We start from the raw sequence: 13016 nt of genomic DNA, 5'->3' as shown, positions 1-13016 counted from the left end.
ACGGTCGACTACATGGGAGTCCAGCAACATAGCCATTACGCTAACTGCTGGTTCCTGGGCCGGGCTCTCTTGGACCGCCCCCCATCGAGCAGCTCCTCCCTTAACCAGGCATACCTGCTCCCATGTGGTGGCAGGAGGGCTGGGACATGAGGGGACATGAGTGGAATGGGCTGCCTAGGTCTAACCAGCCTCAGTCCCGGGGTATGGCGGAAGCTCTGGGGTGACCAAGGGCAGGCGGGGCAGGAAGCTGGGTGGCTGGGGCTGGTGTGCTGGCTCTTGGGAAATGATGGTTCTGTCCCCATCATTTCCCATCCAGTTGTGTGCACACCACACAACTGTGGCGGGTAACTGGGAAGAGTCGTCCCAGCTCGTCGGCCCAGTAACGTCGCCCAGTTAACTCTGGGAAAGGAACGGCACAAAACCTCACACGAGACAGCTGCTGGGAAGAGGTGGGGTACAGGGGAGGACGGCGAGGGCCAGGGTCCCCTCGGAGAAGGAAAGGGCGGGGTGGCTCTTTCGGCGGGTCCAGACACTACACGAAGCTTTCTCCACCCGGGCCCCAACACTCCTCCCTCGCTTCTGTCATTCACCTACTCAGACTCTGGTGGGACTGGGCCCAGCCCTGTGCAGTTCAGTGCCTGAGTGTGGCCGGGTTGTATCCAAAGAGGGTAAAGAGGCTTCAAGTAGGATGGGATCCTGGAGGGAAGGCCAGCTCTCCTGGGGATGTCCCTCCTCGGCCTAACCCCGCAGCACGACGTGAGTCCTAGACAAACTGCCCCTACTTACTGGAGCCCCGAGCCCTTGTCCTGCACTTGCTCAACTAACACACTTCCACCACAATGAAACTGAGACAGGCTGCCTCGTCTCAGGCTGGCCCACTAACCGGGAAGGCCTGGGCCACGTCCCCTCCAACAACCTGAGCCTAGGGACTCACACCCCCCCAGGTTGTCCCCAGGAGAGCTAACCAGACAAAGGGTATCACCACTAAGAGCGTACATGGGTGGTAGTGAAGGTGGACTCCCATGAGGCCGACTGTGGTTCGAGTCCTGGACCCAGCAGCTCAAGGATCACAACAGGGGACCAACAGGTGGCGTGGTGGTTAAGGTGCTGGACACTCCCACATGGCTGACCACGGTTCAAGTACTAGACTCGCAGCTGGCTTTCTTACTTTCCCTCTCTCTGTCTCTCTCTGGTCAAATGAAAATGAATGAATAAATAAAATTAAATTCAAAAATAATTCTAAAGAAAATCACGACAGGTAAGTAAACAAAGGCATGCATGCGGTGGCAAGTTTGGCCCAGCCTGGGCCCCAGCCTCTCCACTTACTAGTGGGATGACACTGGTAACAGTGGCCTGCCCCCTGGAGTACAATCCCATGCTTAGACTAGGCGCGGCGTTCGGTAGTGACACGTGGGGACGGCTCCATAGTGGGTACCCAACACCGGGGCCGACGTGGGCTTTGCAGAGAAATCTCCCACTCGATGGCCGAGAGCCCAGCAAAGTCCTTTAGGCAAGTCTAGGGTAATAGTCCGTTTCTAGATCTTGCGGCAAAGTTAACTTCTCTGAAGGGACCCCATGTACTTGTAAACTCCGGGTTTCCCGAACCACCTGGTCTGCGGGAGACACCACTGCTAGAATGGATTGCAGCCGTAGGCCCAGGGGCCTACCCGGTCACCCCACTCTGACGCAATTCCCGGTTCCCGGGGCTGGGCAGGAAGAAACAGACATGATTGGGATTTCACTCAAGAATGTCTTTACTGAAGAATTTCTAAGAAAAAAGGACGGACCCTCTTTAAAAAAGATGTTACCTTCAAACAGCAGGCGGGATGGAAGGCCAGGCGGTCAGTCGCTGTTTCCAGCAGACCGGCTCCCTCCCCCGGCACGCGCACTGTGGTGTCACTCTGCAGCTGGCGTCCCTGCCCCACCCTTCCTCCTCCACCCCACAACCCCAGATTCCCTCGGGCCACTTGCCAGTGGCTTTCTGAAGGCACACAGATAAAGGTGCCGGGCTTCCCTCCTAACGGAGTGGAATGGGGCTAGCCGTGGAAAATTCACACGGAATGTCCAGCCAGGGGTGATTCCATCCAGGCCCTCTGGGGAGCAGAGACGCCTCCTGCAGGGGCGCGGGGAGCGCACTGCATCAGTCTGCTCCTGAATAGCAGAGAAGGGAGGCAGGTGAGGAGGGCTGAGCACCCACGGGAGTCAGAGCTCTGGAGGCGGAGGGAGCGCCGAGGCTTTCCGGTCCCAAGTGCTCCAGCTGGCGACCCTCAAGGCCTGGGGACGGTCACTCCTCCCCAGCTGGGAGATTGTCCTCAATCCGCCTGATGAACCTCATCCGGATTTCTGTCACACCGTCTCCTTTCAGGGTGTCTTGGACAAACTTGGCCTCCACAGCCATCTGGACCTGGGGACAGCAGGAAAGTGTGGGGGCAGCGGCCTTGCCACGGCCTCTGAGGGACCCCGGGCATGTGGCTGCAAAGGTCCCACCCACAACGCCCGAGGGGCTGGTTCCCACAAGGACAGGGACGCCAGCTCTGACTTCGGCAGAAGACAGCGGCCCGCCCACAGGAGAAAGGTGACCGAGAACACCGAGAACGAGACTGTCACTGAGTAGGCCACGCTGGGAACGAACACGCCTGGGCCGTGGGGCTGCCGGCACCACCTCACCTGGTGGGGAGCGTCATCGCCAGCTGGAGACGCCCGACTCGGACCCCAGCACCCTCCTAGGGGCAGCGCACCAGGATGAGCCAGCGGTTCTTTGTTCTCACCCACCCAGCATTCACGGAGCCCCTGCGACATTCCGTGTGCCCCGGAGGTACAGAGCGGCACTCACCATCTCCAAGGCTCCCCGTAACACCCCACATAAGAGATTGGAATAAATGAGGGAGGAGTGGTTATCAGGAAGTTCCACAAAGTCCACCAGGGGGTTATTTTCCAAAATGAGGGAGAACTCGTCGCCGGCGGGGCTCCAGTTGGTGATGCTTGGAGTGATGCCCAAGTACATCTTGAACGCGACCTGCCAGGGGACACAGAGCACATGACGAAGAGCAGCAGCAACTGTACAGCAGGGAAGGGGACGAGACAGGTACAGGGGAACTAAGTGGCTCAGGGACAAAATTTCTTCTTTGCAAGATGAAGCTTTGTACCCAAGGCAAAAAGGAGAAGTGTCTGTGCACGACTCCACACCCTCTCCTTCAAGGAATCGCACCCAGGGGCAGCTCGTGGCCTGCCTGTGCTTCTCAGTGGACGGGAGCCCGCCTGTGACAGCACCTAGGCTGGAGAGGCCTGCCCCCACCTGTGCCACTTTCTTTCTCTTTTTTTTTTGGAGAGGTTTTTCGCTATAGGGCGCGTGCGCTCGCCAGACAGACAGAGAGAGACAGAGATACAGAAAGTGAGAAATCACCCCCCAGGGGGTATGGCCACGCCACAATCCCTTCTCCTCCATTCTCCTCTTAGGATCTTGGGCACGCACGCACACGCGCCCGGCGTGAGTTTTAAGCCACCGGGTCCAGGACACGAACTGTGGTCGACTACGTGGGAGTCCAGCGACATAGCCATTACGCTATCTGCTGGTTCCCTGTGCCACTCTCTTCTGGAAGGAGGGTTCAGCACTCGGACTCTGAAGACAACCTTCCCTATCCGCCATCTTTTTTTTTTTTTTTTTTTTTTGGGGGCTATAGGGCACGTGCGCTCGACAGAAAGACAGAGACAGAGAGACAGAAAGCGAGAAATCACCCCCCAGGGGGGATGGTCACGCCGCAATCCCTTCTCCTCCATTCTCCTCTCGGGATCTTGGGCACACACGCACACGTGCCCAGCGTGAGTTTAAGTCACTGGGTATGGAACTCAAACCACGATTGACTACATGGGAGTCCAGCGACATAGCCATTATGCCAACTGCGGTCCCTCTTTATTTTTATTTAAATATTCTTTAGGTTTTTGCCATAGGGCAGGTGCGCTTGCTGGAGATAAACAGAGAGAGGAAAATGAGAAATGACCCTCAGGGAGAAGGGCCACACCAAATCTCCTCCTTAATTCTCCGACTGAGATATTGGGCATACCTGCACATGTGTCCAACGTGATTTTCAAGCCTCCAGGTCTAGAGCGTGAACCATGGTTGGCCACATGGGAGTCTAGTGCCACCTGCTGGCCCCCAAAGCCTGTACTCTTCACCCTGTGCTACCCTGCTACACCCTCCCAGGGCTCTGGCTGATTTCAGGGGGGCTTCAATCCACAGGGGCAATCCCAACCACTCCTTCCTTTTTCATAATCTATGCTCTTCTCAAACTGGCAGGAAGGCTTTTTCAACCTCAGCAACGGCCTAGCCAGTTTCCTGGGAGGTTCAGGGCCTCCTGAAGGGAGACAGAGAGAGCATAAGCACCGCCTCCCACAGGCAACCGTCTGCATGGCCAGGTGGCTCAGGATAATGACCTTGGCAATGACATCTGCAGTTTCCCGAAAGTCATGGCACCTTCCAACATTCGATCGTGCCAAAAAATCTTCAATCAGTCGGACTCCAATGTTATAGCCCCTAGGAAGAAAATCGGAGAACAGATTATTATGGGGCCTAAATGTCTCAAGTCCAACATGAGGCTGTTAGTGGTAATGGGACAGCAGGGATCACCACCTCAAAACGGCCCACCAAATTCAAAGCCAACTGTGCCTAAAATGCTGGCTACCGGACAGAGAACCCTGTTCTGGGCAACAAAGGACAACAGACTTCCGTCTCTCCTACGAGGGAGTCACTCACATTTTGTCAAGTTGTTTATTCACGTCTTCATCATTTTCGTAGTCCTTGCACAGCTGAGTGACCAGAGCACCATAGGTCAGGGTAAAGAGCTCAGAGCTCTAAGAGAGATTCAAAAGACAGTCAGGGTCATAAAAAAGGAAGAGATAGTGTAGTGGTTATATTACTGGACTCCCACATGGCCAACTGAGGTTCAAGTCCCAGACCTGGTGGCTTAAAACTCACACTGGGTATGTGTGTGTGCGTGCCAAAGATCCCAGCAGGAGATCGGAGGAGAAGAGACTGCAGCATGCCCATCCCCCAAGCGATTTCTTGCTTTCTCTCTGTCCCTCTCTGTCTCTCTGGTGAGCACATGCACCCTAATGAAAAAAAATATCTCTCCAAAAAAAAAAAAGAGTTAGAGTGTTACGAGTCTGGTCCAGATACAACTACCTAGAGTCAAAAGAAAATCAGCTGTTTCTGGAGGGAAAGAACATCATTCCCTAGGGGCCAACAGGTGGCATGGTGGTTGAGGTGCTGAACTTCCACTAAGCCACCGGGTCCAGGACACGAACTGTGGTCGACTACGTGGGAGTCCAGCGACATAGCCATTACGCTATCTGCTGGTTCCCTGTGCCACTCTCTTCTGGAAGGAGGGTTCAGCACTCGGACTCTGAAGACAACCTTCCCTATCCGCCATCTTTTTTTTTTTTTTTTTTTTTTTGAGAGGTTTTTGCTATAGGGCACGTGCGCTCGACAGAAAGACAGAGACAGAGAGACAGAAAGCGAGAAATCACCCCCCAGGGGGGATGGTCACGCCGCAATCCCTTCTCCTCCATTCTCCTCTTAGGATCTTGGGCACGCACGCACACGCGCCCGGCGTGAGTTTTAAGCCACCGGGTCCAGGACACGAACTGTGGTCGACTACGTGGGAGTCCAGCGACATAGCCATTATGCCAACTGCGGTCCCTCTTTATTTTTATTTAAATATTCTTTAGGTTTTTGCCATAGGGCAGGTGCGCTTGCTGGAGATAAACAGAGAGAGGAAAATGAGAAATGACCCTCAGGGAGAAGGGCCACACCAAATCTCCTCCTTAATTCTCCGACTGAGATATTGGGCATACCTGCACATGTGTCCAACGTGATTTTCAAGCCTCCAGGTCTAGAGCGTGAACCATGGTTGGCCACATGGGAGTCTAGTGCCACCTGCTGGCCCCCAAAGCCTGTACTCTTCACCCTGTGCTACCCTGCTACACCCTCCCAGGGCTCTGGCTGATTTCAGGGGGGCTTCAATCCACAGGGGCAATCCCAACCACTCCTTCCTTTTTCATAATCTATGCTCTTCTCAAACTGGCAGGAAGGCTTTTTCAACCTCAGCAACGGCCTAGCCAGTTTCCTGGGAGGTTCAGGGCCTCCTGAAGGGAGACAGAGAGAGCATAAGCACCGCCTCCCACAGGCAACCGTCTGCATGGCCAGGTGGCTCAGGATAATGACCTTGGCAATGACATCTGCAGTTTCCCGAAAGTCATGGCACCTTCCAACATTCGATCGTGCCAAAAAATCTTCAATCAGTCGGACTCCAATGTTATAGCCCCTAGGAAGAAAATCGGAGAACAGATTATTATGGGGCCTAAATGTCTCAAGTCCAACATGAGGCTGTTAGTGGTAATGGGACAGCAGGGATCACCACCTCAAAACGGCCCACCAAATTCAAAGCCAACTGTGCCTAAAATGCTGGCTACCGGACAGAGAACCCTGTTCTGGGCAACAAAGGACAACAGACTTCCGTCTCTCCTACGAGGGAGTCACTCACATTTTGTCAAGTTGTTTATTCACGTCTTCATCATTTTCGTAGTCCTTGCACAGCTGAGTGACCAGAGCACCATAGGTCAGGGTAAAGAGCTCAGAGCTCTAAGAGAGATTCAAAAGACAGTCAGGGTCATAAAAAAGGAAGAGATAGTGTAGTGGTTATATTACTGGACTCCCACATGGCCAACTGAGGTTCAAGTCCCAGACCTGGTGGCTTAAAACTCACACTGGGTATGTGTGTGTGCGTGCCAAAGATCCCAGCAGGAGATCGGAGGAGAAGAGACTGCAGCATGCCCATCCCCCAAGCGATTTCTTGCTTTCTCTCTGTCCCTCTCTGTCTCTCTGGTGAGCACATGCACCCTAATGAAAAAAAATATCTCTCCAAAAAAAAAAAAGAGTTAGAGTGTTACGAGTCTGGTCCAGATACAACTACCTAGAGTCAAAAGAAAATCAGCTGTTTCTGGAGGGAAAGAACATCATTCCCTAGGGGCCAACAGGTGGCATGGTGGTTGAGGTGCTGAACTTCCACATGGCTGACCATTGTTCAAGTCCTGGACCTCACAGCCCAAATATTACAATCAATCAATCAATGTTAAAATAAGTAATTTTTTTTTAATAAAAGAACATCATTCCCTGTAAAGTAACCAAAAAATTTGGCCATGCAAGGTCAAAGTGGCAGGGCTGCAGCCAGACCTACTGTAAGAGGCACCGCACGCACCAAGCAGACCCCTTCCAACACACTATGGCAGGCTCTGGCAACCCAAGTTCAGACAGCTGCCAAGCCTGAGCTCGGGTCCCAGGAACTGGTGGAGGGGTAGCTGTTCAAAGATTCTGTGAAAGAGAACCCGAAGTCGCTATTTACGAACTGGCCTCCGTATATCAGGTGTTACAGCACATGCTATGTTCTCCAGGCCTCAGGATGCCCTGGCCTAGAGGCCAACAGCACCCCCACGGCTCCCCGAGGAGCAGCAGAAGACCCAGGAGCCAGTCCCCGGAGAAGGAAGGAGCCTGGACAAAGTCCACTGCACTGGGGCAGCCCTCTCCAGCGCCAGCGTGGGGGGGACAATGTTCCTCCTGGCGCGCAGCTGACGTTTTCAGGGGGCGCCGCAGAGAGGAGCACGGTATAGTGAATGAGGGACACAGCGCTGACCTGGGCTGCTTGCTGCTGGGTTGTCGGGAAAGTCACGACACATTTTTGTGTTGAAAACCAGAAAAAAGTCATGACTTTTCTGACAATCCTATTATTACCACAACTAAAAGCACAAAGGCTCTTTCTCAGATAAAGAAGCCTGTCATTGGGGCTGGCAGGTGGCGTGGTGGGTAAGGGCGCTGGACTCCCACATGGCTGACCGCAGTTCGAGTCCCAGACCTGGCGCCTTGCTTTCTCACTTTCCCTCTTTCTCTCTCTCTGTCCTCTCTGGTCAAATTAAAAATAAATAAATAAATAAAATTAAATAATCCTTTAAAAAAAAGAAGCAGCCTGTCACCTATCTACTTAGAAACAGAAGTGGGAGGTAAAAGTGGCACTGTCTATCAGGGAGGGGAGGCGCCGTCCATGAGAGCGAGCGAGAAAAACGTCACGAACACACTGGACCAAGGACTGACTCCGAAATGGAAGTCAAGATTGCCACCCAACCTGCCCCTCCTGAACGGAGTCTTGCCAGACCTGGAGGAAAGCACCTCTCTATGTTCAAGTCTTCCATGGGAGGGGGCCAGTCAGTGGACTGGTGGTGAGGGCCGCTGGATCCCGCAGAGCTGACTGGGCAGTTTGAGTCCTGGGTCCCACTGTCATCTTTTTTTTTTTCTTTTTTTTTTTGGAGAGGTTTTCGCTATAGGGTGCGTGCGCTCGCCAGAAAGATAGAAAGCGAGAAATCACCCCCGGGGGGGATGGCCACGCCGCAATCCCTTCTCCTCCCTTCTCCCCTCGGGATCTTGGGCACACACATGTGCGTCCAGCGTGAGTTTAAGCCGCCGGGTCCAGGACTTGAACCGCGGTCGACTACGTGGGAGTCCAGCGACATAGCCATTACACTAACTGCTGGTCCCGATCCTGTTGTCTTGAAAAACATGCCAGGCATGTGTGCCTAAAATCCTAAGAGGAGAATGGAGAAGGGACTGTGGTGTGGTCATCTCCCCTGGGGGGTGATTTCTCACCTTCTCTCTCTCTTTTTTTTCTAAGAGAGATTTTTGCTATAAGGTGCATGTCCTCGCCGGTAAAACAGTGAGACAGAAAGCAAGAAATCACCTCCAAGGGGGAATGGCCAAGCCTCAATCCCCTTTCCTCTTGGGATTCTAGGCACTATGCACAAGTGCCCCGTGTGAGTTTCAAGCCACTGGGAACAGGACTTGAACTGCAGTCAACCATATGAGAGTCAAGCGACTTAATGATTACATCATCTGCTGGTCCCTCTGTCTCTGTTGAGCATAGGCACCCTATAACAAACAGAAAGCAAGAGAGAGAGAGAGAGAGAGAGAGAGAGAGAGAGAGAGAGGGAAGGAGGGAGGGAGGGGGGAAAGAAGGAAAAATCAAGCTTTCTAGGGAAGAAAATCCAGGAAACGTTAAGGCCTAAGCTTCTAAACCCAGTGTTCCTTATCCCACCTGCCGTGGCCTGCTGGTGGGTCCCTGTGAGAAGAATCTGAGTGCCTTCTTCTTACCCTAGTGCGCTGTACTTTTGCCACATCAGTTTCATCTCCCAATAACTCAGTAAAGAACAAAAAGCAGGAAACAATCCTTTGGAGATGAGAAAACTGAGATCCAGAATGGTTAAATAATTTGCCCAAAGACAAACAAGCAATTATTCTTCTCTTTTTTGTTTTCTAAATTTTGCCAAAGAGTGTGTACACTCCCTGGAGAGAGAGAGAAAATGGGAAAGCACCCCCAGTGGGAATGGTCACCCCACAATCCCTTCTACTCCATCTATCCCCTCTTTCGGGATTCTGGGTACACACTCACATGCACCTAGCATGTTTTTCAAGCCTCTGGGTCCAGTAGCTAGCAGTGCAGTCAGTCATGTGGGATCCAGCCGCCTTAACCATTATGCCACAAGTGTCCCAAACAGCTAATTATTGAAAAAATTATTGGAGACAAAAACTAAAAGTTTTCAAGTCAATATTGATTCTATTCATTGTTGTCTATAAGTACAACGTCAGTAAGTCCCCCTCAGTAACAACAGAAACAAACAGAAAGAAAAAAGCCAGAAAACGTAGCTGCAATCCAGTCAAAGACGGTAAGTTTCAGGACCAGCAGTTGGCATAATGGCTATGTGGCTGGACTCACATGTAGTCGACCGTGGTTCAAGTCCAAGATCCTGAGAGGGGAATGGAGGAAAAGGGATTGTGGCGTGGCCATCCCCCCTGGAGGGTGTGTGTGGGGGGTGATTTCTCGCTTTCTGTGTCTCTGTCTTTCTGGCAAGCACATGCGCCCTCTAACAAAAACTGCTAAAAAAATAAAAAATAAAAATAAGAAGGTAAGTTTCAGGATACGAAGGCTCTCTGAACGCAACTAAAACAGTCGGCACTGGGTGTCTCTGGGAGACCATTTACTAAACATGGCAATTAAGGAAAGCTATTAAGGAGGGGAATGATTTCTCAGCAAAGTCCAAGGCTTGGCACTCAATAACTGGGGCATGAATGGATGGAGACAGTCCAGCAGTTACCAGTCCGAGAGTTGGCACCACTGCATTAAGTCAGAAGAGCTTTTCTTCCATTATTAATGAGCCCTTGGGTGAAGACTCCAACGGCCTCAGCCCACCATGGAGGCCAGCAACATTCAACGTCATCACCTTACACACGCAGCTGTCTCTCGCTGACAGTCAGATGAGTCAAAGTCATGGCCAGATCTGTTCGTGGTCACATAACCAACGCACCTGCAATCTAGGATTGGGATCTCTGACCCAGTCTTTCCACACCCTCTCTTAATTTGGGAGTCTGTCTCCGTCTTTGGTTATGAGCCAAGACTCTCTGGAACAGTGAGTGACATAAACAAATAACTTCATACTTTCAGGGACCAGTAGGGCAACTGGATCCCCCAGGGTTGACTGAGCAGTTCGTCTCACACCAGGTTGGGGGCCGGCAGGTGATGTAATGGTTAAAGGAGCTGGATTCCCACATGATCAACTGCTGGCTTGCTTTCTCACATTCCCTTTCTCTCTCTCTGGTCAGAAGGAATGGGAGGCCACAGTCTGAAGACTTGTGTTCTAGGCCTTGACCCTTAGAACAAACATTCTCTTGAGCCTTAAGTAAAGGTAGCTCAACCTGTCTGATGTCTTCACCAAATATAAGCACCACACTCTCACCAACAGAGATGTGACCTTCTGCCACACTGCTATTCTCAGGCTGCTTTAGCATGTAATGATCATAGTCAGGCATCTGTGAAACTCTCAGAGCGACTTCATGGAGGGTTTCTCACTATCTTTGCCACCGCGAGAGGCTAGGAGAACGTCAACCCCATTCCACAGATGACAGGTTAGGCAACTGAGACTCAACAGCCTCTTTGAATTGAGAAGCTGTTACTGGGGCCAGCAGGTGGTGTGGTGGTGACTCCAACATGGACTACTGCAGTTCGAGTCCCAGACTTGGCCGCTTGCTTTCTTACTTTCCCTTTCTCTCTGGTCAAATGAAAAACAATAATAATAAATAGGGACCAGTAGACGGTGTAATGGTTATGTGGCTGGACTCCCACGCAGTCAACTGGACCCAGGCCCAGCAGCTTAAAATTCACACCAGGCGCATGAAAGTCCTGAGAGGAGAATGAGAACGGATAGTGAAATGGCCATCCCCTTGGGGGGTGATTTCTCACTTTCTGTCTCTCTGGTGAGCACATATGTCCTATAGCAAAAATCTCCTTCTAAATGGGAACCAACAGTTAGCATAATGGCTATGTCGCTGGACTCCCACGTAGTCGACCGCGGTTCGTGTCCCGGACCCGGTGGCTTAAAACTCACGCCAGGCGCGTGTGCGTGCGTGCCCAAGATCCCGAGAGGAGAATGGAGGAGAAGGGATTGCAGCGTGACCATCCCCCCTGGGGGGTGATTTCTCACTTTCTGTTTCTGTCTCTCCCTGGCGAGTGCATGCACCCTATTGCAAAAATCTCTCCAAAAAAAAAAAAAAAAAATTAAGGTTCGTTATTGGAAGTAACTGCTTTCTGCTCCTGGACACCCCTGGACGGCACCGATGAAATGGTAACAGTACCATCTGCTCTCCAGTGTCACTGCGCAATCCCAGTGAGGTCATGCCTGTAATGCAATGTACTGGCTGCACAGTGTACTCAAAACAGATACTTTATTCCTCTTTTTCTTTCTTTCAACTTATTTATTTATTTTATTTTACTCTTACCAGAGAGAGAGAGAAAGAGAAAAGGAGAAAGGAAGCCACCAGGTCTGGGGAACCACAGTCGGCCATATGGGAGGCCAGTGCCTCAACCACCATGCACCTGCCAGCCTCTAGATATTTTATTCTTAAACTGCGTCTATGTGGTGTAGTGCCAGGGAGCACCCTGAACTAGGTTCGAGGAGAGAAAGAAATAGAGATTTGTTTTAAAATAATTATTTATTGGAACCAGCAGATGATGTAATGGTTATGTCGCTGGACTCGCACACAGTCAACCGTGGTTCGCATCCCAAACCCAGCAGCTTAAAACTCACACTGGACACATGTACGTGCGTGCCCAAATCCAGAGAGAGGAATGGAGAAGGGACTGCAGTGTGACCATCCTGGCTGGAAGTTGATTTCTCGCTTTCTGTCTCTCTAGCAAGCACACATGCCCTATAGGAAAAATCTCTCAAAAGAAAGAATTATTTATTGGGGCCAGCAGGTGGTATGGTGGTTAAAGTGCTGGACTCCCACAGGACTTGAACTGCAATCACCCATGTAAGAGTCCAGCGCCTTCACCATGCCACCTACTGGCCCCAACGTGGAGACTCAAAAGTGCTGTGTAGTAACTCACTAAGCTCTGAGGGGTCACTGGGGATGGGTTATTAACACACCACAGAAGAGCAGGCCTGGTCCTCAGGTTTCAGGAGCCGGCCACTATGCAGACACAAGAAGGCTAGCAGCTTTACTAAGGAGGATGCTAGCTGACATTTCTGAAGGTCAACTGTTAAACTCTTAGCTTTCCCCCATGGTTTCTCAATTATTCCTCAGAATGGCCCTAGGGAATATTATTACCTCCTTTACATAAATTATTTTTAATTAAAAAATATTTTCTCTGCCTAGGCCAGCAGATGGCATGGAGGTTAAGGTGGCTGGATCCCACATGGCCGACTGCGTGATTCAAGCCCCAGACCCAGAGGTGAGTCATGCTGGCACATGTGCGTGCACGCCCAAAGTCGTGCGAGCAGAATGGAGAAGGCCCTGCTGCTGGGCCATGTCCCCTAGGTGAGTCTGCACTTTCCCTCTCTCTCTCCAGCCAATGCACACACCCTATAGCCTAAACACACACACACACACACACACACACACACACACACACACACACACAGGC

General features: G+C 51.7%; 1 protein-coding gene across 2 annotated transcripts in view; it reads right to left on the bottom strand.

Moving 5' to 3' along the window:
- Nucleotides 1-1730: 1730 nt before the first annotated feature.
- TRAPPC3 (trafficking protein particle complex subunit 3) overlaps nt 1731-13016 on the bottom strand; it is a 15789-nt gene continuing 4503 nt past the window's right edge. Inside the window, exons 2-5 of one of the 2 annotated variants that reach the window (XM_006148678.3) lie at nt 6540-6637; nt 6221-6320; nt 2834-3016; nt 1731-2404 (exon numbers count right to left, since the gene is read on the bottom strand). In XM_006148678.3, the coding sequence (XP_006148740.1) occupies nt 2285-2404; nt 2834-3016; nt 6221-6320; nt 6540-6637 (501 nt within the window). In that variant the 3' untranslated portion in view covers nt 1731-2284. Of the gene's footprint in view, nt 2405-2833; nt 3017-4431; nt 4532-4750; nt 4881-6220; nt 6321-6539; nt 6638-13016 lie in introns of those variants that run through there. The other variant, XM_006148679.3, reaches the window with a different exon arrangement.

This window comes from Tupaia chinensis, unplaced genomic scaffold (assembly GCF_000334495.1).
Source record: "Tupaia chinensis unplaced genomic scaffold, TupChi_1.0 Scaffold000239_1, whole genome shotgun sequence".
NCBI classification, from domain to species: Eukaryota; Metazoa; Chordata; class Mammalia; order Scandentia; family Tupaiidae; genus Tupaia; species Tupaia belangeri.
Note: the sequence above shows the minus strand (reverse complement) of the source record. Positions and strands in the feature narration are given on the sequence as shown.